The sequence below is a fragment of the Panthera leo genome, chromosome F2 (genome assembly GCF_018350215.1).
Source record: "Panthera leo isolate Ple1 chromosome F2, P.leo_Ple1_pat1.1, whole genome shotgun sequence".
In the NCBI taxonomy this organism is placed as follows: Eukaryota; Metazoa; Chordata; class Mammalia; order Carnivora; family Felidae; genus Panthera; species Panthera leo.
The window spans coordinates 46227343-46240709 of NC_056695.1; the positions used below are offsets into that span (position 1 = coordinate 46227343).

Below are 13367 nucleotides of genomic sequence, written 5' to 3' on the forward strand. Positions count from 1 at the left end.
ATACCATTTTAAACCTGTAACTTTGTGATCTTTACACAATTAGAAATAATCTAAAGGTAATATATCTAAACTTAATATTTTATTAAAAATCTTTGCTAAGCTTTGCATAATATATCTTTATAAATTACAATTTCAGACATCCTTAGCTATCAGTTATGCAAATCATCACGGCACTTCACTTTTTTACAATAAAATCTTTCCAACTTCAGTACTATTTTCTTCCACAGTAAAGATTGAGTGCTTCTGAGACAGAAATGCCAACACATAAAACACTTTCAAAAACTGAAGGGAGAAAAGGTAGTAACAGGAACTGAATGCTGCATTTTTTATTAAAATAACTATAGTGCTCTGTATGTGCCAAGTATCTTATTAGAAAAGTTAGACATAAGTACCTGCTGCTCCAGATTCTTGACTATAACTAATGGATGAAGAACGTATAGTTCTCAGACGTAAACTCTGGGCTCTCTCTTGCCGAGCAGCATCACAGGTCTGATTGGGGTGCCAAATCTGTTTACAGTGGTAGCAAAACTCTGTTCCACAGCCTTCTCGCCCACAAGTTAATTTTGGACAGCTAGCACATCCAAATGCTATCACAGCGTATCTTCAAAGAAGAATAAAAACGATTTAAAATGTGACATAAAAGAAGAAATATTAAGTAAAACAATTAGCCAACTTCAATGCTATTCCTGTTTTCTATTTATGCATGACCAAATAGTCATAAACTCTATCTCATCAATATAAAGGGGGGGGGGGGAAGTGAACAATTCATAAATGAAGACATACAAATGGTTCAAAACATTTTTAAAGTTCCATCGTTAACTAAGATGGCAAACTATATAGTCAACTTAATCCCAATTTTATAAAAATTCTATTAAATTAGTATAATGTGCACACAGAAAACACTAGAAGGAAATACACCAAAAATCTTGACAGCCGTTTTGCTGGTTATTAGAGTTCTAATTTTCTGTTTTATATATTTATACATTTCTGACTTAAAAAATTTTTTTTAATGTTTGTTTATTTTTATGTGGGGCAGAGGCAGAGAGAGAGGGAGACACAGAATCCAAAGCAGGCTTCACACTCTGAGCTGTCAGCACAGAGCCCCATGTGGGGCTCAAACTCACGACTTGTGAGATCATGACCTGAGCTAAAGTTGGACACTTAACCGACTAAGCCCTATCAGCACCCCTATATATTTCTGATTTTTATAATTACTTACTTTGAAAATCAGAAAGACAAAAATATAACCTATTTAAAATATAATGACTGTGAATGAGCTATACCTATAAGTGAATGGCAAACTGCCAATTCATAAGTTTTGTGATTATCTAGTATTTATGCATAAATTCTCATATTAATGTTTCTAAGGCACATGCTGAAAGTGCTCTTTGGTGCCGATGTCCTACCAAAAAGTACATAAACTTGAATTCTCAAGCAGAAAATTTTTTTTTTCCACTTAAAAGACTGAGAACAGTAGATTCATGACTTGCCCCAATACCTATTCTCTAAGTTAATATTTTTGTCACTTTCATGTTTATTTTTGAGAGAGACGGACAGAGCGAGCGTGCACGTGAGCAGGGGAGGGCTGAGAAGGAGATATAGAATCCAAAGCAGGCTCCAGGCTCTGAGCTGTCAGCACAGGGCCTGACACGGGGCTTGAACCCACGAGCCGTGAGATCATGACCTGAGCCGAAGTCAGATGCTTAACCGACTGAGCACCCCCCAATATTTTTGGCACTTTAATAATTTCTTATTTAAAATAAATTCTGGGCACTCTTGGACATTTATCCCAGAAAAATGAAAACTTATGTTCAAACAAGTACACAAATGTCTATAGCAGCTTTATTTGTAACAGCCAAAAACCAGAAACAGTTTAGATGTCATTCTTCAACAGGTCAATCAATGGTTAAACAAACTGGGGTGCATATATACCATAGACTACTACTGGAGAACAAAAAGAAACTACTGATACACTTAACAACTCTGATAAATCTCTGGGGAATTATGCTGAATGAAAAAAGTCCGTCTCAAAGTTATATATACTGTATTATTCCATTTATACATTTTTGAAATGACAACGTTTTAGAAATGGAAAACTGACTAGAGGTGGCCACAGGTTAAGGGATGGGGTAGAGGAGCCAACAGGGTGTGATACAGGTGGATGTATTTATAAAAGAACAACAGGTATATGACTAAATATACATACACACACCAGTAAGTACAAGAAGAACTGGGGGAATTTAAGATTGGTAGATTATATATCAATGCCAATATCCTGGTTGTGATGTTGTCTTATAGCTTTGTAAAATGGTACCACTGGGGCAAACTGTGAAGGATACACAGGATTTCTCTATTATTTCTTATAATTACACATGAATCTATAATTATCTCAATAAAAGTTTACAATAAAAAAATGTTTAGGGGATTCTGGTTCTCTTTGAAAGAGACACAAACAAGTCTTATTTATATATAAGAAGCTTTCGGGGCGCCTGGGTGGCTCAGTCGGTTGGGCGTCCGACTTCGGCTCAGGTCATGATCTCGCGGTCCGTGGGTTCAAGCCCTGCGTCGGGCTCTGGGCTGACAGCTCAGAGCCTGGAGCCTGTTTCAGATTCTGTGTCTCCTTCTTTCTCTGACCCTCCCCTGTTCATGCTCTCTCTCTGTCTCAAAAATAAATAAATGTTAAAAAAAAATTAAAAAAAAATATATATAAGAAGCTTTGTAAATATCAAACATTTCCTTTTGCCTGGAAACTTAGGGGAGTTTCCAGGGTTCCTTTTGTTATGGGCAGTAAAATTTAAACAGTAACTGTCACTGAGATTTTTATTAAATTTCAAAATAATCTACAAAATTGTAAAGTTTTAATAGTCAAGAAGTTCCTCCACTTTTGGACCCTTTGCTTCCTTAATATCTTATATCTTACCCTTTAAACTTAAATTTTACATCTTAAATTCCATTTTATTTTTGATAGACCAATTCTGCAATTACCACTATCATAAATATGTCCAAGCATGACTAACTCAAAGGTAATTTATGTATCAGCGTCAGGTAATTTAGCAAAGTTTAATTTTCCTGAGGGCTTATTCATTGCATTCTCGATAAAAAGAAAAAAGTCCTCAAAGACTCTACACTTTCTCTTCTACAAATTATAATCCTAAGCAGTCTTTAAGGTAGTAATTTCACTGAAAAGGAAATGACCTTCTCTTCTAAAACTCTTTTCTAACCTAGCTTTTCTTGAAGGAAGGAAGGAAGAAAAGGGACACAGGGAAATCTCTGTGTGTATGCAGGGGACAATGATACTAAGACCGACTGTTTTTTAAGGCCAGTCACAATTATAAAGGCAGAAGAAAAATTTAGGTTACCTGGTCCAAATTCCACTTCTACCCCCTATTACTGAATAGTTTCATGTAAATTACATCATCTCCCTACAACTAAGTTTTCCCAAAAATATAACAGGGACTCAAGAAGTTTGGCTTAGGCTCAGTAGTCACCCAAAATCAACTTCAGCTTTAGCCTCGATCTTTAGAATGCCAAATAAGCAATTCACCATTTCAGTGACATTTCTAGTATCTCTGCACCTGTGTTTGATTAATGACCATGTGATCATACAAGTTACTATCCTTTCTATAGCAATATAAGTAATGTGTGCCATTCTGGATTATTAGTATCTGAATATTCATTGTAAAATAACCATTAGTAGGCATTCTAGACAGAATAAAAATCTTATGGCTTTATATGGTGAAATTTTACTGGACAACTTAAGTATAAATGTACATAATGTTGGAAAAATAAAATGCAATAATTATTAGTGATGACTGTGAAAGCCAAATTTAGATACAAACTAAAGAACTTTCAAACAATTAAATAGGGAATCAGATTTACAGTTAATATGAACATTGAGAGTGCTATAACAGAATTTAGGAAGAATATAGCCTTTCTGAGTAAATAAGTATTTATAAAAAATATATGAGGTAGATGAACAGAAATTAGGTTATATCAGGGCGCCTGGGTGGCTCACTCGGTTAAGCATCTGACTCTTGATTTCAGCATAGGTCATTATCTCACAGTTGTGGGATCAAGCCTGGTGTTGGACTCCACACTGAACATAGAGCCTGCTTAAGATTCACTCTCCTTCTCTCTCCTTCTGCCCCTCTCCCCTGCTTGCACTCTAAAATAAATAAAATTAAATTGAAAAAAGAAATTAGGTTATATTGTAATTCTAACCTCGGTTGAAGGTTGTTCAGTATACTACTATATCACTAAATAAAACTTTTAAGAATTGACATACTTTTTAATTAATGATTTAAGCTATGAATCTTTTAAGAAAAAGTCCTTATTAGAGGATTCTTCACATTTTGACAAGAATGAAAAACAGAATGTCAACTTTGCCATTTTAAAATTTCATGACAAGATGCAGTGTATGGGTGGCTCAGCCAGTTAAGCAACCAACTTTGGCTCAGCTGGTGATCTCACAGTTCATGAGTTCAAGCCCCACATCAGGCTTTCTGCTTCAGCACAGAGCCTGCTTCGGATCCTTTGTCCCCTACCCTGTCTTCTCTGCCCTTCCCCTAATTTCACATGTGCTGTCTCTCAAAAATAAACATTTAAAAAATAAAGTAAAATAAAATTTCATGACATGAGAATTTCCAAAATCTGATACAATATCCATGAAAACACAAAAGGGTATGGCAAGAAAACAGATCTCAAAACGCATTTTATTCTCAATAATCAAACTTCAAACAGCTCATAAACTGCTTTAAGATGAAAATTCCTTACAGTTTTGAGTCTAAAGACTTAAGCTTGTTGAAAATAACTGCTTATAAGTATTGAATATCTCTACTTAGAATTTTTTAAATACACAGTATAATTATCAGGAGCAAACTAAACAGCTGACATGTAGACTAGTATCCTACAGTATGATGTCAGACACTTAACATTTGATTATTTTTTAAATTATTTTTTTAAATAAAATTTTATATTGGGGCACCTGGGTGGCTCAGTTAGCTGAACATCCGACTTTGGTCATGATCCCACAGCTCGTGAGTTCAAGGCCCGAGTTGGGCTCTGTGCTGACAGCTCAGAGCCTGGAACCTGCTTCAGATTCTGTCTTCCTCTCTCTCTGCCCCTCTCCCATTTGTGCCATGTCTCTCTCAAAAATAAATAAACATTAAAAAAATTTTTTTAGGGACACCTGGGTGGCTCAGTCGGTTGAGTGCCTGACTTAGGCTCAGGTCGTGATCTCACAGTTCATGGGTTCAAGCCTGCATCAGGCTCTGTGCTGACAGCTCAGAGCCTGGAGCCTGCTTCGGATTCTGTGTCTCCCTCCCTCTCTGCTTCTCTCATGCTCACGCTCTCTCTCTCTCTCTCTCTCTCTCTCGAAAATAAAATAAACATTACAAAATTTTTAAAAATTTTTAAATATAAAATTTTATATTTACTTTTGTATCCTCTAAGTTCATCACACCATAATTAGTGATATTTGACTTTGGCCTTGGAGCAATATTAATTTGACATCTGGTCATTTGGCATTTGTTGAAAATGTAGGTTAGATGCATCTCAAAAATTAGGATATAATACTAAAAAGAGTTGTGATACATAAATAAAACTGTGTGTGTGGTTATACAGGAAGAGCGAGAGAGAGAGGAGAGAAAGAGGTGGGGAGAAAGGAGGGAGATGGGGGGAAAAGAATTTGTTCATAGCACGTATGTACTCAAATATTAGAGATAAAGTAATAAGAAAAAGTATATCAAACTTGTTTTATGCTACTTCTCAGTGTTTTTTTTAAAGGAAAAGCTAAGAAATCCAATCCCAGAACTAAACATTCACGTCCCATTCAATCTGTTCAAATCACAAAGAAAAATAGGTTTATCTTTCCTAATTCTGTTTTCATGAATGTATATTTTGATTACAAGTTAAGGCAGTCTACCAGTTTTTTCTTATGTTAACAGTTATTGAGTACTTACTACATAAGTGTTCGTGTTCATACATATTCAGTCCTAATAATAACTTTGTTAGGCACATTCTATAATACAGCAAGAATTAAATGTACCTAGCATCCACATGTTTTTGAAAGCAAAATGTTAGGCCTTTTGAAGATGATTTTCACTGTGTGGGAGCTGAACTTTTTTTCCATTGGAAAACAGCTCTCAAATTATAGTGGAAGCCAATGGTGAAACTAAATATAAAATGCTTCCTTTAAAGAAAAATTTCAGGAGTCTCTCTGCTCTGACGCATTAAGTGTTATGTGGGAAAAGTACACCCTCAGATGTCAGAGATAAGTGAATAATACTAGTTAACTAAACATCTTTGGCTTGAACAGTATTCACATCTTGGTTTAAAAGATACCCCATTTCTTTCTACAATCCATTATTTAACTCAAGTCTTACTTTCCATCTCTATTCTTTCTACTTAAAATGTTTTTTTTTTTTAAGTTTATTCACCCATTTTGAGAGAGCAAGAGAGAGCAAGCATGCAAGCAGGGGAAAGGGGGAGAGGGGCAGAGAGAGAGAGAGAGAGAGAGAGAGAGAGAGAATATCCCAAGCAGGATCTGCACTGTAAGTGCAGAGCTGAATGTGGGACTTGAACTCACAAACCCAGGGGATCATGACGAGCTGAAATCAACCACCCAGGCACCCCCCTACTTAAAATGTTTAAGCCTCCCTATTTAGCAGGAGTGAAGGGATAGGAAGAAACGGGAAAGATGCAAAGGGATTCGAATAGGGCAGTCTTTCCAGAAATATTTTCTGTTCACTGAATTGCTAACAGGAGGTCTATACTAACAAGTACTCAATGGTCAAGTTAGGAAAATGCTAAGCAGAATTACTTTTTCATTTTTTTCTTTGTTAATCCTAGGATTTTCTTAAAAAAATTTTTTTAACATATCAATGATCAGTAGACAGTGATTTCCAGAATTTATTTCACCATGATGTCTATTTCCTGGTAGAGTTTCGCAGTACTAGAGTTCTACAAATTACACTAATGATCACACTTAGGAAGTAGGGATACCAGCTAGGATAGTATAGTCTGTCTATAGCAAATTCCTCATGAAGGAACAAGTAAAAAGAACAATAGATATATTTCATATGAAATGTAATCCTAAGAAAGATATAATAGTCCCCAATAAAAATATTTAAAAATGAGAAAAAAGAAGAACGATTATCTAGGAAACAAAGATACATTTTTTGCCCCAAAGGTAAAATTTAACACAACCTTTAGAGAACAAAGAAAACATAATCACAAATACCCAAACTATTTGATCCAGATAAGGGGAAAAGTAAAATTTTATATCAAAATCAACAGGCTCATGTTTCCACTTGCTAAAAGGTACTATTATTCTATGGAAAAGGAGTAACTTGCTTAATATATTTGGGAGAGTGTCTAGGTAATGTGAGGCTCATCTCCTGGTTCCCTCTTTCAGAAGCTGCTTACTTCCTACAGAGGACGAATTCTGTTGTGCTTTCCACTACATGCTCCAGGGGAGGCTTACAGTTGTTAAGAACTGCCCAGACTATTTGGAGAAGTCAGTCTTATTTAGGAGTGGAGTGTAAGCAAGCTATTCTGGCTGCACATCTAAAGCCACATTCTTTAGTTAACTAATTAGTAGAGAGAGCTGACATGTCTCCTGTCATACCAACTTGGTTCTGAATGAAGGTTTGAGGGAACGTTTTTATTGATTCCCTTAAAACTCCATCAAAAATCTTAGTATCATAACAATGTCTGGTATAGCAGAAGTTTATACTGAATTACATAGCATTAAAATCTATCTAGATCAATTTTATGGTTAGGAAGAATAATTTAAAAAAGAGCAAACTCTCAGCTCAAGGTACTTTCAAACTCCCAGAATACTTTTATGAATGTCTATTCTAACAGATACAACTTACCACTAGTTATGAATTACAACTTCCACTGAAACATGGTTTACTCATGATGGTTCCCTATACACAAAACCTGCTGTTTTCTAAGTCACATGTACTTGTTTCCTCTGGAGAAAATAAAAGTTGGATCTGTTCTCTGTATAAAATTTCTAAAAGGTCAGCCTACAAAAGCATTTCCAGCATGTCAAAAGATGGTCAAGTTATTATTTTTTTAATGTTTATTTATTCACTTTTGAGAGACAGAGAGAAAGCACAAGTGGGGGAGGGACACAGAGACAGGGAGACACAGAATCCAAAGCAGGCTCCAGGCTCTGAGTTGTTAGCACAGAGCCTGATGCGGGGCTTGAACCCATGGACCGTGAGATGATGACCTGCGCTGAAGTTGGATACTTAATGACTGAGCCACCCAGGTGCCCCAAAAGATGACCAAGTTATGACTAAAACCTTTTTGTAGGATGGAAATAAGAGTTATATAGATATTAACTAAATTTAAAATATTTAAATATTAAAATTTGAGTTTAAAATATTGTTTAGTTGCTATAGCTCCATTTACGTTTATGAACAGTATCCTCCACCGCGATAATTATATAGAATTTAAATATCGGCCAGTTTGACACTACACAAACCTGATTATAGCTGATCACATTGCTTTAAAGTGTTTTATTGATGGTTCTTAAGATAGATGATTTATGTTTGTGGCATATAGTAAGATTGGTTCATTCAACAACTCTTTGTTGAGCATGGGGTTAACCAATGGTTACAAAGAAAAATCAAATATATAGACACACACACACACACACACACACATATATTTTTGCCCTTGAGGGGCTCACAGACATTAAATCATTAATTATATTCTTCTATAATAAATGTTCCTATGTATTCAAAGCTCCCCATCAAAGTCAGAAGCACTCACCTGAGATAACAGGGATAATTTGTGCTGGTAGAAGGGTGGCATCGAAACAAGTGATGACCAAAACTGATACGCTAACTTTTTGCTATGTGCCTACAATGTATAAACCAGGCCTCCTGGGCAGAAGGTAATCAGATATTTTTACTCAACACAGGTTTTATGCCTTCCTTCCTAAGTGCCCCTCACCCCAACACTTCTTAGCCATGGCCAGATATTTCTCTGAACCTGTACAGACTGCATGTTCTCGAAGCAGTCTGGCTAACTTCATCCTGGTTAAATCACAGCACACAGGTTTGGCTCCTTCTCAAGAGGAGTTTTTAGAAATACTATCTTTTAACAAGCTTCATCTGTCCTGGCCCTCAGAAGAGTGGAAAGAATATTAGGTCAGAAACCCTGAGAGATCTCAAATAGAAACCAGGTCAAGTTTTCTTTATACTCTGAGCTCAGGGCAGTATTTCTCAAAGTGTGTTAAACTACATGTTTAAGTAAAATTAACATCAGACACACAAAAGGGTTATATTGATAAAAGGGTCAAATGCAAAAGAAAAAATTCATAACTTCACAAACAGCATTTCTAGAAAAAAGCCTTTCAAGTGTGTTGTACAATGAAAGGTATTAAATACTATATATGTGCCAATGGTCCTAGTTGCCTAAATATTTCTATGACTTACTGACAATCAGATATTTACCAGTATTCTTAATGCCAGATTTAAATAATAAATGGATTTTAAGTTAAAAAATGTCCTGGGGCACCTGATGGCTCAGTCGGTTAAGCAACCAACTCTTGATTTCAGCTCAGGTCATGATCTCGCGGTTTGTGACTTTGAGCCCTGCATCGAGCTCTGTGCTGACAGTACAGAGTCTGCTGGGGACTCTGTCTCCCTCTCTCTCTACGCATCCCCTGCTCTTGTGTGTGCACTCTCTCTCAAAAATAAATAAAACATTAAAAAAAAAAAAAAGTCCTTCTGTGGATCCAAAGATTTTAGTAAGTTCTGAGAGGGCAGGGATTTTTGGGTTTTGTTCATTATTAAATCTCTACTACCTGGCACACAGATGCATTAAATATTCGAGTGGCTATCTGACTTAAAAAAATTTACAGCAAAACTTAAGAAATGGACACGAGGAATGATAAATAAGACCTATAAAATAGTTGTTGTGCGCTAGGAATTATGCTAATAATAAAATTAAAGATCTATCCCAATTCTTAACACAATAGGACAGAGATTCAAAACCAGATCTGTATATGCTCATGCTAAGTAAAAATGAAACTTTCAATGAGAGTTTTCAAGTGTTTTTATGTTTATCTACTTTTGAGAGAGAGCGAGTGTGTGCACCCGCACGCGCGAGCAGGGGAGGGGCAGAGAAAGAGGGAAACACAGAATCTGAAGCAGGCTCTAGGCTCTGAGCTGTCAGTACAGAGGCAGATGTGGGACTCAAACTCACGAACCCACGAGATCGTGATCTGAGCTGAAGTCAGACACTTAACCAACTGAGCCACCCAAGTGCCCCTCTATGTTTTCAAAGTATACATATACATTTTAGGTTACTGGATGACATTTTCTACATAATGCAACCATAAAAGCCTACAGTGTAATCAAGTATATAAAATATGCTCTTAATCTTGAGAGACAGCATAAATCAAATGTAAATGAAAATACATAAATAAAAGTTATGTTGACATGTTTTCTTTGTCCTTTGTGGGTACAATACTAACAACCACCAACCTAAAGTTAACTTATAGTCAATTTAATCAAGGCCAATTCTTTGTTAAACTTATATAACAATCAAGTGGTTGTTTTCCTAATAACAGAATCTATTAAAATAGTTGTTTCTATTATTTTATGATATTTATACTTGAGTTAACATTTAATTTCTCCAAAATATTTAGAATATTAAGCCATTTTACTTTTTTAACAATGAAGTCTCAATGAGAAGAAAATGGGCAAAAATAACCCAAAGTATGAAATATTTTTAAATTTTACTGAAAAATGTCACACATACAAAAAGGAGTTATAAATGAATACCCCTGTACCTACCACACAAATTAAGAAAAGTATCAGTAGAGTGATCATATAATTAACAACCTAAACTGGAACATGTGAGAGCGGTAATGCTATTAAAAATTACACCAGTACAGTTTAAGTGTAAACTGAAACCACTGAGGGAAATCAGAACCCAAGGTTACCTCAGTTATCAGTGGCTTTAGAAGCCCCTTGATTGCCCCTTCAAATTCACATCCTCCTTTTCAATTGGTAACCATGAAACTCAATATAATTCATCCATTTTGCTTTTAATGAACAATTTTTTTCTTGTTTGCTATTATGAACCTTCTTAAACATGTCTCCTAACAAAATGTCTCCTGGTCCACAAGAGTTTTTTCAAGGTATTTCACTAGGAGTGGATCTTTTAAGTTACAGGGTAAATGTGTATTCAATTTTAATAATAGTAATAATAATAATAATGGCAGTAGGTGAGCTACTCTTAGACATATGTTTTCTTTTGGTTCAATTTTTTCCTTTTATTTATAAAACCTTCCTTTGTAACCTGTTTTGATTTTGTTTTGGTGTTATTTATTTTTTTTTAATTTTTTTTTTTTTCAACGTTTTTTATTTATTTTTGGGACAGAGAGAGACAGAGCATGAACAGGGGAGGGGCAGAGAGAGAGGGAGACACAGAATCGGAAACAGGCTCCAGGCTCCGAGCCATCAGCCCAGAGCCCGACGCGGGGCTCGAACTCACGGACCACGAGATCGTGACCTGGCTGAAGTCGGATGCTTAACCGACTGCGCCACCCAGGCGCCCCTGTTTTGGTGTTATTACATGTGATGACGATCTATTTTTTTCCCCTCAAAGAGCTAATTTTCACAATTCTGTATGTTGAAAAATCAATCCTTTCCCAGTTTATGTTTCCCCTAAAATCAAGTTCTTATATAAACAAGAATCTGTGTCAGCCCTTCTATTGTGTTCTATTAGGTTGATACAATTGATATCTATTTGGACCACATGATCAGTCAACCCAGCACCAGAGAATATACCTATTTACTGACCAGAAAGTTTGTGCCCAGGATTTATGGTCTCAATCTCTTAGGGCCACAGATTCTGACACGTAAGCCTTTCAACTTATTCTATCACTTTCAGACTTTTTCTTTTAAATCTATTAAATGCTTGAAGGAACTTGTGAAGCGCTTCTTGCCCTGAGGTTCCATGAAAGATAAAAAACCATATTCTTTCTCCAGACAAAACACAATATATAGGCATATTCCTCACTATTTGAAGTCTTGCTATAGAAGTATTTGCTATAATGATGTGTAAAAATGTTTTTATAACCTAACATTTGCTGTCCAACTTAAGATCTAATGAATGTGCACACTTGCACCGTGAAACTTTGCACAGGAGTCCAGGGGACCAAGTGATACAACTGTATCCAAGCTGTTCTTCTCACAGGATAAAGCCTCCTGTTCAAGTTATTTAAAGGTATTGTTCATTATCCCTATTTTCTTCCCATCTTTTTCTTGAGAGTTTAATTCTTCATGGATCTCAGAGTTTGCTTCTGTCATATACCTGGAAGCACAGCCAACCTTGGCCCGGTTTAGATAGTTATCTTTAACATAACATTTTATTATTTATATTCTAGTACAAGCTCACTGCAGTAGAGGGGAGCATAGTTCAAATCTGATAATAGTATTTCTGAGTCCTTCACACAACTAATAAGTTCATAAAATGTTCAATAATTAGGTAATATTTTTAATGCTTTGTATTACACTGAAATCCTTGGTAGACAGTTAAATGCTAGTTATAACTGGGAAAACTGGCTGTGATTTGCACAGGCTGGCAACATATCATTACTTTTCTCATTTAAAATTATGGAATGCAATTGACTGATGGATAAAGAAGATGTGGTATACATATACAATGAAATTTTACTCAAAGATCAAAAAGAATGAAATCTTGCCATTTGCAACAACATTCATGGAACAAGAACATATTATGCTAAGTGAAGTCAGTCAGAGAAGACAAATATATGATTTTGCACATATGTGGAATTTAAGAAACAAAACAGATGAACAGGGGAAGGGATGGAAAATTAAGACAAAAACACAGAGGAAGGCCAACCATAAGAGACTTAAATACAGAGAACAAACTGAGGGTTGCTGGAGAGGTGTGGGGTGGGAGGATGGGCTAAAATGGGTGATGGGCATTAAGGAGGGCACTTGTTGGGATGAGCCCTGGCTGTTATATATAAGTGATAAATCACTAAATTCTACTCCTGAAACCATTAGTACACTATAGGTTCACTAACTTGGATTTAAATAAAATTTAAAAAATAAAAAAAATTACGGAATATAGGCTAAATGCAATCTGAAAATTTGCTACTCAACAAGCTTTCAATAATAGATTCGATTCAGACAATAAATCCTGAAACTTCATCTGAGAAATTAAACTCACATTCCACCCTCGTCTCTGATTATACCCAGATAATCTTGGAATTTCTGGGTTTTCCCCAACTCTTAACTTACAATCTCTGGTTTACTAATGATATGCTAAATAACATCCGGTATTTACAGCTTTTGTTCTTCTTAAAA

The 13367-nt window shown here is 35.7% G+C and overlaps 1 protein-coding gene across 2 annotated transcripts in view; it reads right to left on the minus strand.

Annotated features, from left to right (window-relative positions):
• The window catches only part of RNF19A (ring finger protein 19A, RBR E3 ubiquitin protein ligase), a 55708-nt gene that overhangs the window by 17944 nt on the left and 24397 nt on the right, over positions 1-13367 (minus strand). For both annotated transcript variants that reach the window (XM_042923190.1, XM_042923192.1), the window contains exon 3: positions 393-601. In XM_042923190.1, the coding sequence (XP_042779124.1) occupies positions 393-601 (209 nt within the window). The remainder of the gene's footprint in view (positions 1-392; positions 602-13367) is intronic.